This window comes from Somniosus microcephalus, chromosome 3, assembly GCF_052327205.1.
Source record: "Somniosus microcephalus isolate GS21.2 chromosome 3, FLI_Smic_1.0, whole genome shotgun sequence".
In the NCBI taxonomy this organism is placed as follows: Eukaryota; Metazoa; Chordata; class Chondrichthyes; order Squaliformes; family Somniosidae; genus Somniosus; species Somniosus microcephalus.
The window spans coordinates 181,475,785-181,496,731 of record NC_140989.1 but is presented as its reverse complement, the minus strand read 5'-3'; the positions used below and the strand labels follow the sequence as shown (position 1 = coordinate 181,496,731).

The window sequence follows — 20,947 nt, the reverse complement described above, 5'->3', positions numbered from 1 at the left end:
TCATCGTGCAGGCCAAGGCTCGGTATCCTGGCAGCAGTCAAGATGCCTTCATTCTGCGGCAGTCCGCTGTATCATCAGCATTTGAGCCACCACGACAAACCAGAGGGTGGCTACTGGGCGACGAGGGCTAGCAACTGACCACCTGGCTCATCACTCCAGTGCGCAACTCAACCACATGTCCATTACAGTACTCTCCAGAGCGCGTCACAAGATTCATCGTGGTCTGCTGCATGCTCCACAACCTTACCGTCAGCCATACGGCGACCAGCTGAGGAGCAGGAGGAGGAGGCAACCCAGACAGCCCCTTTCTGCCCGGGCTGTCTGTGTTCGACTCCTCCGACTGCGGTACCAGTGAACGCAACCCCAATTCCACATTCAACAATAGTCCCACACCTTACCTTCCCTCTGTTACTAACCATCACAGCGTCCTCTTGGCCACAATGCTACACTAAATGCCACCACAAAATAAACATTCCAATCCAATTTTATGAAACAAACCATTGCAATATTTCATACAAATGTAAACTAATCACCCTTGTGCATTCCCTTCGTGCCTGTTTTCCGTGTGCCTTTCCCTGTCCTAGTGCTCCTACGAAGTGCTACCCCATTGACTGCAGCATGGCTGGTGGAAGGCTGCTGACATTCAGTAGGGGAGATTGCAGATGGCCTTGCAGGATGACCTCGAGCAGCTCTGGGCCTAGTCGGCCCGGCTTCGGACTGCACCAGCTCGGCACAGCTGGCAGCAGTCTGGGTTGGCTGGCTGAAAGGCAACAGTAAGGGCACTGGCGGAGTGGCAATGGTGGGAGGGTGAATGCTGTCATCCTGAGGGGTCAGCAGGTCCATGGAGCCAGTGCCACTCCCCCGGGGCAGCGCCTCAGCAATCCTAGTAATCTGCTGGTGGTCAGATTGTTGGACTGCTGTGAGATCCTGCAAGCCCCTTTCAACACAGGTAAATCCAGCCATGTGGCAGCAAGCTGAGCTTGCATGACTTCAGCCTGAGTTTCCATTGCAGCATTCAGACGTTGGGTGGCTTCTGCTTGTGCTGCAATGGAAGCTGAGACATCGACGCTGCATGATGGTTAGGTCCACAAGTGCACTAATGCATCTGCCCAGCCCTTCCACACTGGAAAGGATGGGCTCCAGGCTCTGAGCAAAGTCCTGCTCAAAGTTGGAGCTGGACTCCTCCACGCTCCTTGACATTGCATTCAGGCTTTCTGGGAGGCCTGCCAATGCACCAAGCATTTCATTGTTCACACCCATCAGACTTTTTCTGTAGGTCACTCCATCAAAGTACTCATCCGAGTCCTGTGCAACAGAACTCGCGTGCGACCTCGCTCTCCAGGGAGCTGGCACCTGCACTACCCTTTTCCCCTCTGCTCTGGCTGCAGCCTACTCAAGCCCGGTGACTCACCAGGTGCCGATCCTGCCTCTAAGCTACCCTTTAAAGTTTGCGCGGTGTCAGTATGCTGAGCTGGTGGCTGAGAACGTTGTTTATTTTTCTTCATCACTCCTCTTCCACCATTGCCTGGCCAGGTTGGATTTCTTGGGTCTCTGAATTGAGAAAGGCACAAGGGTAGGGGTCTGGTGAAGGAGAGCTGGGGAAAGTAAGAGGTGCTTCCATCATTTGCAGCTTCTAAGTCAGAATAGATTGTGGGATGAGGGGGAAGTGGGATGTGAGAAGGAGGGTAAGGTACAAGCATACCATCATCTTCGATGGTTTCCGTGCTGCCGCTGGCCACGGCCTCAGTCACAGCCACTCCAATTATGGCGAGCACCGTCTCCTTGAGCGGGGTCAGGATATGGAGGCACGCCTGTCCCCCTCCGGTTAGCTCCTGCTTCCTCCAGTTGTGCGCCAACTTGTCCTACAAGAGACAGGGAAGTGTGTCAGTGAGTGTGGTTCACTGTGTTTGACTGATGTGGCTGTCACGGTTGAATAGCTGCCATTGTGTGCAAGCTGTGAGATGTGGGTGTGAGGCTTGCAGCAGTGCTAAGTGTGTGAGGGTGTGTTGTTGGAGCTATGAATGTGAGGTATGAGTCGTGTTTGGTCGAGATTGTTGATAGGTGAGTGATGGGGGGGGTGGTGTGGTGCATTGAGCAGTGTGTGAGGCTAGTGGTGCAGTTTGTGGAATATGGCAGTTGAAGATGAAATCACTGACCTTGACCACACGTGTGAGGTCACTAAACTTCTTCCTGCACTGCATCCAGGTCCTCGGGGCTACACTGCTTGCATCCATAGCAACGGATATCTGATCCCATTCCTTCCTCAGCGTCTGTCTGGAAGGCCTCCTGCCCCCCTGTGGATAGAGGAGACCAATGTTTCCTCTAAGCTGTGCGGCCACCCGGCCATGCAGTAATGGAAAAGGTGTAGAGCAGGCTGCTCACCAGCTTTTACATTGTAAATACCGCGCACGTGCAGAAATTTCAAGGGACTACGTATTAAAAGAGCCAGGCCCCTCAAAACAAAGCGCAGCTTACAGGGAACATTGGAGGGCACCTCTCCTCCTGTCCACCTCCTGCACCAGGGCCTCGAGTGCTGCATCAGAACATCTGGGAGCCCTCTCTCCATCATGTTGCGCCATCTTCACTCTTCCTGTAGGGGTCACACTCCTCTACAACGACTTCCAGCACCTGCTCTCATCAAACTGCACCTCCCCTTTAAGACTGGCTTTCAGAAATGCAGGCTAGCTTTAATTGGTGCTAGCCTCGCACGAACTTGGGCCTCCTGCTGAGCGTGCAGCCACTCAGCAGCACGTTTAGGGTGGGCTGCACACCACTATCATTTAAATTAGGCAGCGCGTAGTTTGCGTGCTGTCTGCATTACGTTGAATGGGCACAGATTAATCACGCATCATGATCCCCGTGCCCATTTTCGGAGACTATTGGATTTTTAGCCCTAGTTCTCTTACTATATAGTTGTAAAGGAGCCTTGTATTTTTTCATTAACGAATCAATTGTTTTCCTTCATTTCTTCAAAGTATGTTTTACAAATGCTTACAATTGAATATTTTTATGTATACTTATAGGTATTAGCAGTGGAATAGGAGCAATCAACTCTGTTCAGGAATGACCCTCTACATTATGTTCTAATTAGCAGTTTGGAACTGTTGCATAGTTTAACAAACACCTTGTAATTTTTCATTTCTTCAATTAGCGATATAGCTGGAATATTGCTAAAGTCCACTGGAGAATTCTTGGATTCCGGACTCCAGGAAAGTTGTGATGAATTCTGGGCAAGTGCTGATGATAGTACTGCATCAGATGAAATCAGGTACTGTAAACATGGTCATAGTCCTTCAACAATTAATAACATAAATGCATCTTATTTAAGTAAACAGAGTCATTTTTTAATCAGAAAATATATGTGAAGAGTTACCTTGAGTCTGTTGCAAATTGAATTTGAACCTGACTTGCATTACTAGGCTGTAGTAATATTACAAGTGATTGGAATTTATTATGTGCTTGTTCCTGTGACCATTTTTAACTGAAGTTAGATGAGGACACCAATGATACAGATTATCCTGTTTAAGAAATATTGATCACAGTGGGAGAAGTGGGGTGGGGGGGGGAAGAGGGGAGAGTGCGGGGCGGTCGGTGGAGAGAGAGAGAAAGAGGTTTGTTTTAATTGGAGCTGCTGAGTGTAACCTGAGCATCAGCAGTGCAGTTGGGCTGCAGTTTCCCTGTTTTTAAGTAGGGTACTGGTGCACAGATGCACTGTGTTAGTGACAGTATGTAGATTCACTCCACGGTTTTACAAGTGCTGAGCTCCCTCTTTCAGGTGGGGCCAGAAGATCATTGATTTATCCCTGAAACACTTAAGTCCAAAACAGCAGTTTTTCTTTTTTACTTCTTTCAAAGCTCCCATTACACACAAGAAAGTAGTTTTAAAATCCTGTATAATTACGCCAGGCAAAGAAGTGTCTTAAAATAATCACATTTGATCTGGCAAAAAAAACGCTGAATTGATCTCTAAGAATTATTTGGAAGGATTCATTGACTCTCATATGTGCTAAAGGCGTCTGCTGTGGCACAGTGGGCAGCATTCTCACCTCTGAGTCAGAAGGTTGTGGGTTCAAGTCCCACTCCAGAGACTTGAGGACAAAATCCAGGCTGACACTCCAGTGCAGTACTGAGGGAGTGCTGCACTGTCGGAGGTGCTGTCTTTTGGATGAGACGTTAAACTGAGGCCCCATCTGCCCTCTCAGATGGACATAAAAGATCCCATGGCATTATTCGAAGAAGAGCAGTTCATCCCTCAATCAACATCACTGAAACAGATTATCTGGTCATTACCTCATTGCTGTTTGTGAAACCTTGCTGTACATAAATTGGCTGCCATGTTTCCTACATTACAACAGTGACTACACTTCAAAAGTACTTCATTGGCTATAGCGCTTTGAGACATCCTGAGGTCATGAAAGGCGCTATATAAATGCAATTCTGTCTTTCTTTAAAATATTCATCTTTGGTAAAGATGTAGCTTGTCTCTAATGATACATTAGTACTGCTGTACACCAGTCTCAGCTTTCCAAGCCAACTCGATTTTGTTTTTTGTCAGATTATGCCCCTTTTCCAGTATTCTGAACTAGATCTTTTTCAGATTCAGCTTTCGTGGTGCCATTTTGTATTGGTTAGAAAAGCAAGATAATAGCTGCTTGCTCTGCAACAATACCATCGCTTGCTGATGCAAGAGTATAACGGGTAAAAGAAATTTGATCGAAGACTGATGATTTATTTTGAAATCTTGTGGTAAATTGAGAAATAGTACTTTCTTCCTAAGCACCAATCATTTGGCTTCTTATCACTACTGAGAACCCAAAAGAGTAAAAAACGATGAAGTAAACTACCAGTCATTATTTTGTACAGACTAAGATCTAAAACATGGATAGATTATAAAATGATTAGGCGCCTTCCTGTTGTCACTAGAACTCCCTAATCACAGTGCTATATTGAGTTGTTTTATTCATTTGTTTCTTATTCATGCTTGGAGTTTCCCATGTGAAGTTTTTTCCCAGTAGCCTAATCTAATAGATTTTCATGACTGCTATAATGCAATAATTTGGGGCATGTTAATTTCTTGCCCATTATTATGGCAGAAGTACCTGTGTTTTAGTACAGAATAAAGCTGTGCACTCCCATTTCAGAGTTTGACAGCCCAACTATATGAATTCCAAAACTCCTGATGACCATTTTCTTTCTAGTTCTGTTGGAGTACTAGATGACTCGGGAGGAAATGGTAACCAGACAAGCCCTACCCTGAAAAATTCCCATCTCCTGCCTAATACAATGTTGGCAACAGCTAGGGAGAACTCCTTCTTCCTAGGATTGGAATCAGGAAGTGAGGGGAGGGGGAAGAAAAGTTCATTACAATTATATAAAGTGAATTATTAATTTAGGCTGTATAAATGTTTCTTCTGTGTATAAAAATTTTTTTTTTACATTTTGGAGAATGTAAAGCAAAGTTATTCTACAGTGACTACACTTCAAAAGTATTTAATTGGCTGTAAAGTGCTTTGGGACACTAGATAACCTTTTCGTTCGTTCTTTCCTTTTAGTCAGTGAAACTCAGATATTGGGAAGGGCTTGAGGGTGGAGATCGGTATTGTTTTTTTCTCTTTTAGTTCTTTACTGAGTTTGTGTGTGGGACTCTTTCCAGAAAGGTGAATTTGTGATGTAACATTGTCTTTACAGGAGGTCCGTTATAGAGACCAGTCGCGCATTAAAAGAGCTCTTTCACGAAGCACGGGAGAGAGCATCCAAGGCTCTGGGGTTTGCTAAAATGCTAAGAAAGGTAATGTACATATGGGTACTTGTGTAAATATATGTAAATGTAGTGTAGTGCAATGTTACATTACTTCCTGTACAAAAAAGAATTAGAGTTTGATTCAAAGTAAAATTATGTTTTTCTTCTGATTTAGGACCTAGAAATAGCAGCTGAATTTACTTTGTCGGCTCCTGTTCCAGATGTTTTGGAAGCTCTTCAAACAAAAAAATATGTCAAGGTAGTGTTTCTGTTTTGAATGTTGTCCCTCAGTTTCCACATTGAAACCCCTGACCTGTATTTACAGTCCTGGAGCTTTCATTAGTGGGTACAGTAGCATAGTGGTTATGTTACTGGACTAGTAATCCAGAGGCCTGGACTAATGATTCCGGAGGCATGAGTTTAAATCCCACCACGACATCTGGGGAATTTAAATTCAGTTAATTAAATAAATCTGGAATAAAAAACTAGTAATGGTGACCATGAAACTATCGGATTGTCATAAAAACCCATCTAGTTCACTAATATCCTTTAGGGGAGGAAATCTGCCGTCCTTACCCGGCCTGGCCTATATGTGACTCCAGACCCGCAGCAATGTGGTTGACTCTTAATTGCTCTCTGAAATGGCCTAGTTGTCAAGAAGGCGGCTCACCACCTTCTCAAGGGCAATTAGGGATGGGCAATAAATGCTGGCCTTGCCAGCGGCACCCACATCCCAGGAACAAATACAAAAAAAAATTGATGGTATCTTGCGATAAAACCAGAGGCGGGGGGGGGGTGGCGGTTCCTGTTCCCTGCATTTAGTTGCTAATACGTTCAAAACCATTCGGATGGGCAATTTCTGAGTTCCGTATTGTCAATCCAATAATGCACTTGATTATCCAGCATTAGTTTGTATTAAATTGTTGACTAACTTAAGCCGAGGTGTAGCATTTTTATTGTAATTTCAAGAATTTATATTCACATACATATTTTATGAAGCCATTGTACATTTTGATTGTATAATTCTTTAACTCAAATTCCCAGTTATTTATTGCACACTCCCTTAATCATTTTAACACTGTGGGTGATATTTAACCTTCAGATTAGTGATTTGAAATGTTTTGCATTGATGTCTCTAAGCTTAACAACTTTTAGAGGCATGATGATGCATTTTGACCACTATCTTCTAGTTAAAACAGGATATCTGTGACAAAAATATCTATATGGTCAAAAGTCTTGCATCACACTCGGGGTGTTGCACTTTAAATGTGTGTGAAACATTGTTCTTTTAGCCTAAATATCACTATCTGTATAGTTGGTCATGCTGATTTGTTGCAATTGCTGATTTGTATCCAATTGCAGCTCGACATAACCAATCAAATTGTTAAATAAAAGTTTACAGCTACTTTCTGTAGTCATGCGCATCTGTCCCACTCATTCTGAACACAGCTGAAAACATTTTAAAACATAAAAGATAAGAATTCTGCCAAAAAGATCAAAGTTACGTATTTACGGAATGAAATGTAAATCTATGCAACAGTTTTCTTCCTTTGGGCCTACCTTCTATCAGGGGCCTGGGTTATGTTCTAGTCCCAGAGCTGGTTGCTTAAACTGGTCATTCAGTCCTAATACTTATTCGGAACTCTGCAAATGCATAATCTCTTTCAGCAATCTGCACCTGTGACCTGGAGTCTCTCACTCTCCGTGCCAACTTCCTACTTTCTTTCCTTTCCTTCTTGGAGTGTCAGTACAGCATCCCTGGTACAATCTGCACATCTTCATTCTTGCCACAGCCCTGGGCACGATCTGTACTGGTAGTGACTCGGGTGACCTGGCCTTACTTCCCCCCGCCCACCCAAAATTGCTCCCTGACCTGAGTGTTACAGACTTCCAACCACCCAAGTGCTCTCAATCCCTTGCCTATCCCCCCATCACTTTCCCCTGGAATACTGACAGAGCACAATCTCATCCAACCCTGTCTCATGTGGTCCCAGAACCAAGCACCAAACCTCAGTGGGTGCTCCCATACTCACTGCCTCCCATGGGCACCAGTCCCAAGTCTCCTCACCTTCCTGTTTCCTCTTGGCAATTTTCCCCACCCCAACTCCCTCCCATTGTGGGTCGTCTGAGCCCATTTCGCGCTCACGTGTTCTACCACCTCTTGGACAACTTGATCTAGTACCCATCTCAAACTCATTACATTTTGCCTACCACCTTGCTGCATATGCTGAGTTTTTAAACAATGAGATTGAAGTTGTGTACATAGGTAAAGGAGCAAGTACATCAGAGAGAGAGAGAGAAAGAAAGCTTGCATTTATACGGGGTGATATAGAAGAGAAGAGGCATAATGAAAGATAGAGATACACAAATGATGAGAGAATGTGAGAAAAAAAATCAGCAACAAATAGACGCCACAATTAGAAAAGTGCGTGACAGCTATAGAGAGAGAAGAAATTGTGGCCTATAAACTACAGCAAATAATAGTTAGAATAGGAAAGAACAAAAGTTGTGAAGGCAAGTTTTTTTTGTTGAAATATCTGTGGCACAAAAAGACAGTTTGGTTTACTTAGATAATTATAAGGATAATGTGGTTGGAGGTAGCCTCCTGGGCATTATACAAACTCCTGTATAATGCAGGGAAAATCCTATAATTCCAGCCCAAATACTCTTTCCAATTGGGTTAGACACCTTATCCATGTGGTGCATACCTTGATTTAAAGAATGGTAGTTATCGTTCATAAAGGTAAGTAACCGATCAGTTTTGTGTCTTTCGATTAACAATAAATTATGGTAATGTAACCCAGTGCCGAAGATTTTACTTTGTATGTGAAATAATTAATGCTAGATTCTGTTTATAAAAAAAAAAATACTCTACACCAAGTGTTGTATAGAAAATATTTTTGAGCCTAATGTTTTTATTTTAATAACTAAGGTGCTGATAAACGTGCAGATTATGTAACTGCACTGCCATACCTTTCCCTTTCAGGTTCAAATTCCTGGGCTGGAGGACCTGCATATCTTTGTTGCATTTGACCTTGCGGAGCGAAAGTCTCAGATACTCCAGCTGCTTAGTGCAACAGCTGGAAAGGACTGCTCAAAGGAATCTGATGAATCAGTGGATGAAGTTTGCTTACTCCTCATCAAAGATGACGTTAAGGACAGAGAGCAGGAGGGTAACTGGAAATTGTGGGAAGGCCAATCTATCAAAGTACTGCCCCAGGTAGAGACCATGGACACATTGAGAAGCATGCAGGTACGTGACTTAGAATTAAACATGCAGCATTTGCTTGAAAACACTTTAAAAAGAACGAATGCATCTACAGAGCCTCACATATATAATGTGCAACACCATTTATTCCATAAATAGATGGACTATAAAATGCATTTAACAAGCAGTGTGCAATTAGTTAAAACATTAACAACTTGCTTTTATATAGCGCCTATAACATAGTAAAACATCCCAAGGCGCTTCATAGCCTTAACCAGCAAAAAAAAGCATAAGGAAAATAAGATGGAGAATGGTGAGAGCAGAATTCAAGTTTCTGAAACTTATTTAAAACTATCAGATCTTCTGTGGTGTTCTTCATGGGTGGTCTGGAGTTTAGAGTGCAGTGGTGATGACTAGCTGCTAATTTGCATTGTCTCTTTAAATCTAATGCTCTTAGTAGGCAAATCCAGTTAAACGTAGCTACTTAGAAACTGCTGAGACTGATCAGATGGCAGTTGTAACTGCTTGTAAATTTCAGACTCTGGGTCAATAATCGGCTTCCTTTTTATAAAAAAAAAAAAAAAAAAAATTGTTTTTCATCTGTAACATTGTCACTTTTAAGTGATATATGGTGTAATAACAGATATAGATCACTTGCAAATAATCGTGATCGTGATGTGCTGTTTTCTAAGGAGAGGTGTGTCATACCATGTAATGCACACTTATTATTCTGCTACAGAGGAGCCATGTCTCTTTAAGGTCACATTTGTTGAGGTCTTTCAAAGTTTAATCTTGTCTTTTTCTTCCTCGTTGAAACTTTGGGGATTAGAATTTGCTTGTCAATTTTAGGCTGGAGGTACAGGTCAGAAGTAACCAATAATATTTAGCTTGGTTTTTGCGCCTGAAATAAAGTTTGGCGTCTGCACATGCTGATGTGCCTTTTTACTTCAATATAATCATGGGGATTGGGTATAGGGGAGCTGAGATCACTGTGGGATTGTGTCTGGGAGGACATTGGCAATAGCTGGGCTCTGACCGTTCACAAGTGGCTTGGTGATATCAGAGTGTTCAAGGAAGGGTTTAGGAGAACTTAATGAGTTTGAGGATACGGGGTTGGAGTTCTGGGAGAAGTGAGAAGATGGTGGAGTCCATGGGAAGTTGAGGGAATTAGAGAGCAGTGGGGTGGGAGGATGGGCTTGATTATAGAAGTACCTGAGGCTGGCTGTACTGGAGTGGGACTGGATTATGGGAGCACTGAGGGGGAAGCAGGGATCTCTGAGTGAGATGTAGAGATTGGAAGCATTGATGAGGTTTGGCACTGTAAGGAGGGAAGATAGGTTCTGGTTCACTGGAAAGGGGGAGGAAGATGGGGAAAGTACTGAATGATGACCTGGGAATTGGGAAGTCTAAGACATGGGGTTAGAAAGAGAGGGAAAAGCAGGTGCAAATGGAGGGAGAGAAGGGTGGCGGAGGTGGGAAGAGAAGCAGGGGTGAACGGAGGGAGCAAAGCCAGGCAGGAGAGGGAGAGAAGCGGGGCGAATGGAGGGAGTGAAGCGGATGGGCGGGTGGAGGGAGAGAGGCGGGGGGGAAACGGAAGGCAGTTGGGGGGGGGTGGTGAGGGCGGAGGGAGAGAAGAGGGGCTGGCGGTGGGATAGAAAAGCGGGTGGAACAGAAGGAGGGAGAAGTGCCGGGCAGAGGGAGGGAGCAGGGAGAGTCGGGGGGTGGACAGACAGAGGGAGAGAGGAGGGGGGCAGACTGAGGGCGAGATGGGGGGGGCGGAGGGTGAGTTGCAGGGGGTATGGAAGGAGGGTTTTTCCATTTTGATTCCGTTTCATACAGTACATTATCCTAACTTATGAAGCATTTGTCTGGTTTATTTCTTTCCTCTGTTCTTTCGTTCGCCCCCCCCCCCCCCCCCCCCCCGTTCTTTCCTTCGCCCCCCCCTGTTCTTTCCTTCGCCCCCCCCCCCTGTTCTTTCCTTCGCCCCCCCCTGTTCTTTCCTTCGCCCCCCCCCGTTCTTTCCTTCGCCCCCCCCCGTTCTTTCCTTCGCCCCCCCCGTTCTTTCCTTCGCCACCCCCCCCCCCCCCGCTGTTCTTTCCCTTCTCTCTCTCTTTTCTTCTCTCTTTCACCACCCCCCCCCCCCCAAATTGCAGGCTGCGGAACACTTCAGTGGAGCTGCCCAAGGGTGCTGCACTCGGAGTGAGCAAGCAGGCAGGCCAGGTAGCAGTGAGACTGGGTATTTGGGCAGGAACTACTCTGGGTAAATGAGTAAGCAGGCAGGCTGGAACACACAGGATGTGCATTTGTGGAACTTTCAAGTTGCTTTTAATCCTTCCTGCCAACTTTCTTCTTTTCCTTGTGGTTGAAGCTCCAGTCGACTGGTTCGAGGGGATCAGGGTGAAGTGCAGTTTGTTTAATTGCTGTTCAGGTTTAGTAAGAATGCAGGGGGACAGGAGACCCTAGACCTGTACATCTCGACTAAAAACCAGGCCAGTAGTGCGGAGAGTGAGTGAGGGGGGGAGTGGGAAGGGGATAGCTCATAAACTGTATAAATAAACAACCCCTCGGAGATAGTTTTTGCATCATTTTACTTGAGCAAAAGTTCATGATTAAGGTTTGTTGACAAAGAAAAGTTACCCCACAGGCTTCCTGGCTTTTCTATCAAAGGGTACATGAGAGAGGACATAGGGCTTACAAAAGAAAGTCCTGGTCTGTGTGAATGGCGAGTCATGCTGCAAACCGGGGCTTTGAAGGATGGTGTTGGTGGCGTGCAGTGATATTGGGGGGCGGGGCTTTGAGGGATGGTGTTGGGGTGCAGTAATATTGGGGGCGGGGCTTTGAGGGATGGTGTTGGTGGCGTGCAGTGATATTGGGGGGCGGGGCTTTGAGGGATGGTGTTGGGGTGCAGTAATATTGGGGGCGGGGCTTTGAGGGATGGTGTTGGTGGGGTGCAGTAATATTGGGGGGCGGGGCTTTGAGGGATGGTGTTGGTGGGGTGCAGTAATATTGGGGGGCGGGGCTTTGAGGGATGGTGTTGGTGGGGTGCAGTAATATTGGGGAGCGGGGCTTTGAGGGATGGTATTGGTGGGGTGCAGTAATATTGGGGAGCGGGGCTTTGAGGGATGGTGGTGGGGTGCAGTAATATTGGGGATTGGAGCTTTGAGGGATGGTGTTGGTGGGGTGCAGTAATATTGGGGAGCGGGGCTTTGAGGGATGGTGGTGGGGTGCAGTAATATTGGGGGGCGGGGCTTTGAGGGATGGTGTTGGTGGGGTGCAGTAATATTGGGGGGCGGGGCTTTGAGGGATGGTGGTGGTGGGGTGCAGTAATATTGGGGGGCGGGGCTTTGAGGGATGGTGGTGGGGTGCAGTAATATTGGGGGGCGGGGCTTTGAGGGATGGTGTTGGTGGGGTGCAGTAATATTGGGGGGGCGGGGCTTTGAGGGATGGTGGTGGTGGGGTGCAGTAATATTGGGGGGCGGGGCTTTGAGGGATGGTGTTGGTGGGGTGCAGTAATATTGGGGGGCGGGGCTTTGAGGGATGGTGGTGGGGTGCAGTAATATTGGGGGGCGGGGCTTTGAGGGATGGTGGTGGTGGGGTGCAGTAATATTGGGGAGCGGGGCTTTGAGGGATGGTGGTGGCGTTCAGTAATATTGGGGGGCGGGGCTTTGAGGGATGGTGTTGGTGGGGTGCAGTAATATTGGGGGGCGGGGCTTTGAGGGATGGTGGTGGTGGGGTGCAGTAATATTGGGGGGCGGGGCTTTGAGGGATGGTGTTGGTGGGGTGCAGTAATATTGGGGGGCGGGGCTTTGAGGGATGGTATTGGTGGGGTGCAGTAATATTGGGGGGCGGGGCTTTGAGGGATGGTGGTGGTGGGGTGCAGTAATATTGGGGGGCGGGGCTTTGAGGGATGGTGTTGGTGGGGTGCAGTAATATTGGGGGGCGGGGCTTTGAGGGATGGTGGTGGGGTGCAGTAATATTGGGGGGCGGGGCTTTGAGGGATGGTGGTGGTGGGGTGCAGTAATATTGGGGAGCGGGGCTTTGAGGGATGGTGGTGGCGTGCAGTAATATTGGGGAGCAGGGCTTGAGGGATGGTGTTGGTGGGGTGCAGTAATATTGGGGGGCGGGGCTTTGAGGGATGGTGTTGGTGGGGTGCAGTAATATTGGGGAGCGGGGCTTTGAGGGATGGTGGTGGCGTTCAGTAATATTGGGGGGCGGGGCTTTGAGGGATGGTGTTGGTGGGGTGCAGTAATATTGGGGGGCGGGGCTTTGAGGGATGGTGTTGGTGGGGTGCAGTAATATTGGGGAGTGGGGCTTTGAGGGATGGGATGGTATGATGGCTGAGTAGTGCCACAGTGCTACTTTCATTCCAGTAGTAGCAAAGGCTACTCCTTAAATATCAGTACCCTGTACCATTATTGTAATTAATTATTGTTCGTTTTTTGTATGTGAGGACAGGATTTTAAAAGCCTGCCAAACTATACAAAATCCCAAGAAGGGATCAGAATTGTAAAGATTAAACTAGATTCTAAGGAATATGGGAATATTAAGGTAACTATTATAAAATTCAAAAAATGACATTTCAATATTCACTTTGACAAGTTAATGTTAAAAATAAAATCAATATATGGTCCCAATTACCAGATTGTGTTGGTTAATTGAGTGCTGGAATAATTTTATCAAATATGAAATTGCATGCCACATTAGTCCCCTGAATTTGAATTTGAATAAATTGTCACTACTTAATCTGTAACGTTAATTTTTTTAATATTCCTTTACCTCTCCTCAGATTTATAATTTGTTGCTGGTCGTCATGCAGTCTTCCCATCTTGTGAGTCAACGAAAAACATTTCAACAATCCATTGAAAATCTAATCTCTCTGCGTCGTGAACAGACATCCAGCCAGCCTGTCATAGCCAAAGCTTTGGAGCAGCTGAAGGTATATTCTGCCGCCTTCAGTTTTATTTAAATGCCCTTGCTTTAGAACTGTGTAATTGAGAACAGACCCCATGATACAAGTTCAATACTGTGGACAATTCAAAGCAGCTCAATGAAACATGGCTTTTAATGCTGTTCATTTAAAAAAAAATTGTTATTACCACATGTATTGTTGAAAGGAAGAAGTGAATGTGACTATAATCTTGAAGTTACTTATTTAAGCTTAAATCCTCTATATCACAGCCCCATCATATTGTATTTTATCCTCGGCCTGTGTTCAATTGTATTCGATCTGAAAGGAGAATTTCTATACCTAGGCATACTTTTTTGTTACATTTGGAATTAAGACTGTTATAATTCTGTTTTGGGGCGTTGAAGCTTTGGACGCAAGTACATTAGGAGCCAGAAGCAGTTAGAAGTACAGTCAGGACCAGGGAGACCAGAATTGGGGCCAGCAGTAAAGCATTCAATCACTGTTAAACAAAGCTTCATTGAAACCCACTCTTTGTTACGACACTGCAACTGAAATATTTGGAACTTTCCAATACTCACATGATCAAAATGTTACGATTTTCCTTAAAAATAATGTAAGTAAAGTTTAGTGCAGTATTTTAGAAGTGATTTTAATGTTTGGTGAAGCTCCAGCATGTTTACTGCAGTAGTTCATGGGCCCCAACTGATGTCTGCCTCTGTAGGTAATTCCCACTTGTGGATAATCAGGTGACCTGTGTCACACATTGTTAGGTTGTAGTTGTAAGACAGTTCGAATCTGACAAACCAAATATGGTTGCAGTGTAATCCTTTTTATTGTGTTTGACCAAGGCCAGACACATGCAATGTCTTTAAGCATTAGACATACAGAAAAATAAACACAATTATCCTGTTTGTCCCTGGGTAGAAATGTAACCTTCGTCGATCCTTTTGATCCCGACTCTCTACAATTGTTAAGGAAAGCTCAAGATCTCTATAGGTCACTTCTCACGCACACTGTCCTTGCTGATTCATTATGGCATGACAAGTGTTATTGTGAACAAGACCCCCAGAAATGAGAGAGTTCCTACAAAACACCAGATGCCAACTTGTTTACCATCCTGGCCTATTGTCCTACTTGCTATCTCAGGACCGTCTTGGCTATCTCATTTCGCAATGTGGCGACAAAAATAAATCAACAGGCAAGAATCACACACCCTGCAACACGCACCCTGCACCTCGGCAGAAGCTAAACAGAATAGTCAGCTAAATTGAACCCTGACATATTAAATCCTAAAACTTCCTAGGAATGAACAACTTAAACATTTCATTATTTCTAGCTATAGTACATATCCACAAGCTATTTATAAGTAAAAAGAAAGCAAAAGTCTTAATCATATGAGATTAAACCAAATCCTAAGCCTACGTATATATGTATACACAACTGGAGTATCTTGCATAGTTTATTTACTCTTTCTTCCCAGAAGGTGAGTGACTGGAATGAGCAAATATCAGTGTGTGTGCATTCACGAATGTACTGTATCATGCAGTGACCATAGTGAGCAAATATCAGAGGATGTGTTCACCAACATCATCATGCGTGACCATACTGAGCAAATATTGGAGGGTGTGTGTTCACCAACATGCTGGGCGGAACTTTCAATTTCAGTGGGCGCGTAAAACTGGCGGTAGTGGATCGGCTGCCCGTTATGCACCTTACCTAATTTTTATTTTGTGGAAAATTGGGCGGGATGTATAAACAAGCGAGCAATCCGCTACTGCCCGTTTTACACCCCTGCAAATGTTGAAAGTTCCGCCCACTTTGCCATGCAATGGTATTTGCAGATTTACTCTGTTCCCCAGACATGGGAGTTCTCAACTTTGAGTGGTGGTAGTGAGAAAGTAGCAGAGGACAAGTCACCTCGGACTTGCAGATTGCTACAGGGGTGTTGTGGTGGTACTTAGGCAGGCCAGCTCCTTTTCATCTTGGCTAAGAAATATTAACTGGGTGTTGTCTTTAGGAATGTGAAAAGGATGAGAAATGAGACAACTAAACCGTAAGAAAAGAATGGCAAAAAGAATAAAGATTGTGAAAGGAGCCTTGGGGCTGGCACTCGACCATCAGAGCACAACAGTTTTCACAGCTAGGAATAAGGGCAGTTTCTACCGCCGTGCTTAAAAATAACTAAATTCGGATCTTTGTTTCACTGCTAATGTTTTGTTGCTGTTCTATTGGCTTTGTATTGTGTGCCTTGAAGGAAAGATGGAAAGTACTTCTAAGTCTTCAAGATTAACTGTGTTCCTGTAAACCAGTTCTTTCAGACAAGTTTTCCCTATTTTAAGTAAGTGTGCCTATTGCATAATTTTGAATATGTATATAACGGATCAGGTCCTTTTAATTTTGTTACGTGTCCCCTCATTTGATGATTTTCGCGAGCACTCACATTGTAAGAAAGTACTGTTAAAAGTTTTTGCAGTATCGCTACCAGTGCTCCACTTTGATGGTAGTATATTTCTGTTAATTTTATAAAGAACACAACTCTCTGTAAAACCTTGTACTTTGCATCAATATTTTAGAACACCCAGTTTTGGGGACCTCTGGCAAATTGTGGGCGAGAAAAAATTCAAAAAAATCTGAAGTAAACTTTCAACTGGTGTTGGTTTGAAGGGGTTCATAGAGTATTAGTCTCGAGTGATTCATAATGTTCATTTCTATGTATTTGTCATTTCAGATTGCAGAGAAGTAAAACAACATTAGTAACCCAATAAATATATGCAGGGTATATAATTTAAGAACATAAGAAATAGGAGCAGGAGTAGGCCAATCGGCCCTCGAGGCCTGCTCCGCCATTCAATAAGATCATGGCTGATCTGATCCTAACCGCCAATCTACTATCACAGAACCATCTCCTGAATCTAACAGAATTAGACACACGAAAATAGGAGCAGGAGCAGGCTACACGGCCCCTGGGCCCACTCCGCTACCCACAGGGCCATGACCGATCCGAACCTAGACTCATGTCCAAATTCCTGCCGCTCCCTGTAACCCTTAATTCCCTTTACTTCTAGGAAACTGTCTATTTCTGTTTTAAATTTATGTAATGATGTAGCTTCTACAGCTTTTTGGGGCAGCATATTCCATGGACCTACCACCCTCTGAGTGAAGTAGTTCCTCCTCATCTCAGTTTTGAAAGAGCAGCCCCTTATTCTAAGACTATGCCCCCTAGTTCTAGTTTCACCCATCATCGGGAACATCCTCCCCGCATCCACCCGATCCAACCCCTTCACAATCTTATATGTTTCAATAAGATCGCCTCTCAATCTTCTGAACTCCAATGAGTAGAGTCCCAATCTACTCAACCTCTCTTGATATGTCCATCCCCTCATCCCCGGGATTAACCGAGTGAACCTTCTTTGTACTGACTTGAGAGCAAGTATGTCTTTCTTAAGTATGGACACCAAAACTGTATGCAGTATTCCAGGTGCGGTCTCACCAATACCTTGTACAACTGAAGCAATACCTCCCTATTTTTATATTCTATCCCCCAGCAATGAAAGCCAACATTCATTGGCCTTCTTAATCACTTGCTGCACTTGCATACTAACCTTTGAGTTTCGTGCACCAGGACCCCCAGATCCCTTTGTACTCAGTACTTTCCAGTTTCTTGCCATTAAGATAATAACTTGCTCTATGATTTTTCCTGCCAAACTGCATAACCTCACTTTCCAGTATTGTATTCCATCTGCCAAATCTCTGCCCACTTACTTAGCCTGTCTATGTCCCCTTGCAGGTTTTTTATGTCCTCCTCACTCACTGCTTTCCCTCCCATCTTAGTATCATCTGCAAACTTTGATATGTTACACTCGGTCCCCTCCTCCAAATCATTAATATAGATTGTAAAGAGTTGGGGACCCAGCACTGACCCCTGCGGAACACCACTAGTTACTGATTGCCAGTCTGAGAATGAACCATTTATCCCAACTCTCTGCCTCTGTTAGATAGCCAATCCTCTATCCATGCCAGAATATTACCCCCAATCCCGTGATTTTTTATCTTAAGCAATAATCTTTTGTGTGGCACCTTGTCAAATGCCTTTGGAAGTCTAAATACACTACATCCACTGGTTCCCCTTTATCCACCCTATATGTTACTTCCTCAAAGAACTCCAGCAAATTTGTCAAACATGACTTCCCCTTCATAAAACCATGCTGACTTTGTACTTTGTCCTATTAAATTATGATTATCCAAATGTCCTGTTACTGTCTCCTTAATAATGGACTCCAAAATTTTACCTACCACAGATGTTAGGCTAACCGGTCTATAGTTTCTAGCCTTCTGTCTACTGCCCTTTTTAAATAAGGGTGTTACATTAGCAGTTTTCCAGTCAGCCGGGACCTTTGCTGAGTCCAGGGAGTTTTGGAAAATTATTACCAATGCATCCACAATCCCTTCCGCCACTTCCCTCAAGACCCTAGGATGTAAGCCATCAGGTCCAGGTGATTTATCCGCCTTGAGTCCCATTATTTTACTGAGTACCACTTCCTTAGTGATTTTGATCGTGTTTAGCTCCTCCCCCCCCCCCCCCCCCCCATAGCCCCCTGTTTGTCCAGTGTTGGGATATTCTTAGTGCCCTCTACTGTAAAGACTGATACAAAATATTCATTCAGTGTTTTTGCCATCTCCATATTTCCCACCATTAATTTCCCGGTCTCATCCTCTAAGGGACCAACATTTACTTTAGCCACCCTTTTTCTTTTTATATAACTATAAAAACTCTTACTATCTGTTTTTATATTTTTTGCTAATTTACTTTCATAATCTATCTTCCCTTTCTTAATCTTTTTGTTATTTTTTGCTGTCTTTTAAAGTTTTCCCAATCCTCTATCCTCCCACTAGATTTGGCTACCTTATATGCCCTTGTTTTTAGTCGAATATTATCCTTAATTTCTTTACTTAGCCACGGATGGCTGTCTTTTCTTTTACACCCTTTTCTTCTCAGTGGAATATATTTTTTTTGGAAGTTGTAAAATAACTCCTTAAATGTACACCGCTGATCATGTATCGTCTTACCCTTTAATCTATTTTCCCAATCCACTCTACTCAATTCCGCTCTCATACCGTCATAGTCTCCTTTATTCAAGCTTAGCACGCTTGTTTGAGATCCAACCTTCTCACCCTCTAATTGAATATGGAATTCAACCATGTTATGGTCACTCATTCCAAGGGGACCCTTTACTAGGACATTTTTAATTAATCCTGTCTCGTTACACAGGACCAGATCTAAGGTTGCTTGCCCCCTGGTCGGTTCAGTTACATACTGCTCAAGAAACCCATCCCTAATACACTGCTGTAGTGAGATACTGTTTGTTCCTGCCACATTATGTTTGAATGTCCTTGAGTTTTAAACAGAAGTATTAACTTGAAAAAGGTCTTAAGCCTACTGCATGATAATTGGTTTGTTTCCCTAATGATTTCCAATTTAAATTTCAGCATGAAGCATTATTGCTGTGCAATAAGATTAGTAATGCGATTGATAGGATTGACAAGATGTTTAATTCCGAGTTTGAAGCTGAAATGGATGAATCTGAGTGTGCAACTTTGCAGCAGTACTACAGGGAAACCATGATTCAAAGCTATAACTTTGGTTTTGAGGTAATGTTCCTGATGATATGCTTGAAAATGAGCTAATGGAGGTTTAAACTAATTTTTTAAATTGCTTGCAGCTGTTCCACAACATGATCGATAGTTGTAATGAAATCTGGTCTAAACTGTTAGTTTTTAGAAATAATTTCTTCAGTCTCATTAGGTTGCGTATTTTTTTTTTAAATTTGATTTACTTTTGCAAACCACTGCCTTAGCTGGGATTACTATCGATCTCAGTCTTGAAAATTGCAATTGACCGCATTCATAGTCTTTTGGGGAGCGAGTTCCAGATTTCCACTACCTTTTTGGAAAAATTGCTTCCTGATTTTGCTCCTGAATAGCCCAGCTCTAATTATAAGATTCTGCCCTCTTGTTCTCGATTGCCCCACCAGAGGAAATAGTTTCACTGTGTCTATCCTATCGAATTCCTTTATCATTTTAAAATATCTTGATTAGTTCAACCTTCTAAACTCATGAGAATATAAGCCATGTTTATACAACCTGTCCTCATAATTTAGCCCTTGAAGCCCTGGTATCATTTTGGTGAATCTGCACCATATCCCTTCCAAAGCCAGCATATCCTTCCTGAGGTGCGGTGCCCAAAACTGAATGCAGTACTCCAGGTGGGATCTGACCAAGGCTCTATACAACTGAAGCATCACTTCCTCCTCTTTGTATTCCAGCCCCCTTGAAGTAAAGGCCAACATTCCATTGCCTTTTTGTACCTGTACACTATATTTTAGTGGTTTGTGTGCATGGACAGCCAAATCCCTTTGCTTCTCCACAGCTCATTGTCTCTCACCATTAAGAAAATATTCTGATTTGTCTTTCTCAGATCCAAAACGGATGGCCTCTCACTTCCCCACATTGAACCCCCATCTGCCTCAGTTTTGCCCTTTCCCATCAGTGTGAGCTGAATTTGATCTCCAGTCATAGAAAGGGCAGACAGTTTTTATAATAGTCCCTTTGTCACCGTAGCTCTTAGATCTTGTGATACCTTTACTTATTGAAAGGTTCAGGTTTTTCTTTGTTATTAGGCTTCAGCTTCCTTTGTTGTTAAACAAATATGTTTTTGTTAGAAACTGCAGTAAAATACTCAATGTACTTGCATCCAAATATGTTTTAAAGTTACTTTTGTCTTTCCAGTATCACAAAGAAGTTGTGCGTCTGATGTCCGGAGAGTTCAGGCAGAAGATAGGGGACAAATTTATAAGCTTTGCTAGAAAATGGATGACCTATGTGCTTACAAAATGTGAAAGCGGGAGGGGAACGAGACCCAGGTTAGAAATACATTCATAAAAATAAATAATGTTGGAGCCTCTTCCTCCAGCTCAATATTATCCTTCTAATATTATGGTCTGTTTACAGGTGGGCAACCCAGGGCTTTGATTTCCTTCAGGCGATCGAACCAGGATTTATTTCAGCTCTTCCAGAAGATGACTTCCTGGTA

General features: G+C 43.9%; 1 protein-coding gene across 5 annotated transcripts in view; it reads left to right on the top strand.

Moving 5' to 3' along the window:
* The window catches only part of map3k4 (mitogen-activated protein kinase kinase kinase 4), a 77,008-nt gene that overhangs the window by 15,507 nt on the left and 40,554 nt on the right, over window positions 1-20,947 (top strand). For all 5 annotated transcript variants that reach the window (XR_015077582.1, XM_085981994.1, XM_085981995.1 and 2 more), the window contains exons 5-12: window positions 3,152-3,268; window positions 5,689-5,788; window positions 5,916-5,999; window positions 8,727-8,993; window positions 13,735-13,884; window positions 19,345-19,506; window positions 20,644-20,777; window positions 20,866-20,944. Coding sequence is in view for 4 of the 5 variants with exons in the window: in XM_085981994.1 (XP_085838120.1) it covers window positions 3,152-3,268; window positions 5,689-5,788; window positions 5,916-5,999; window positions 8,727-8,993; window positions 13,735-13,884; window positions 19,345-19,506; window positions 20,644-20,777; window positions 20,866-20,944 (1,093 nt within the window). In the remaining variant the exon portion in view is untranslated. The remainder of the gene's footprint in view (window positions 1-3,151; window positions 3,269-5,688; window positions 5,789-5,915; window positions 6,000-8,726; window positions 8,994-13,734; window positions 13,885-19,344; window positions 19,507-20,643; window positions 20,778-20,865; window positions 20,945-20,947) is intronic.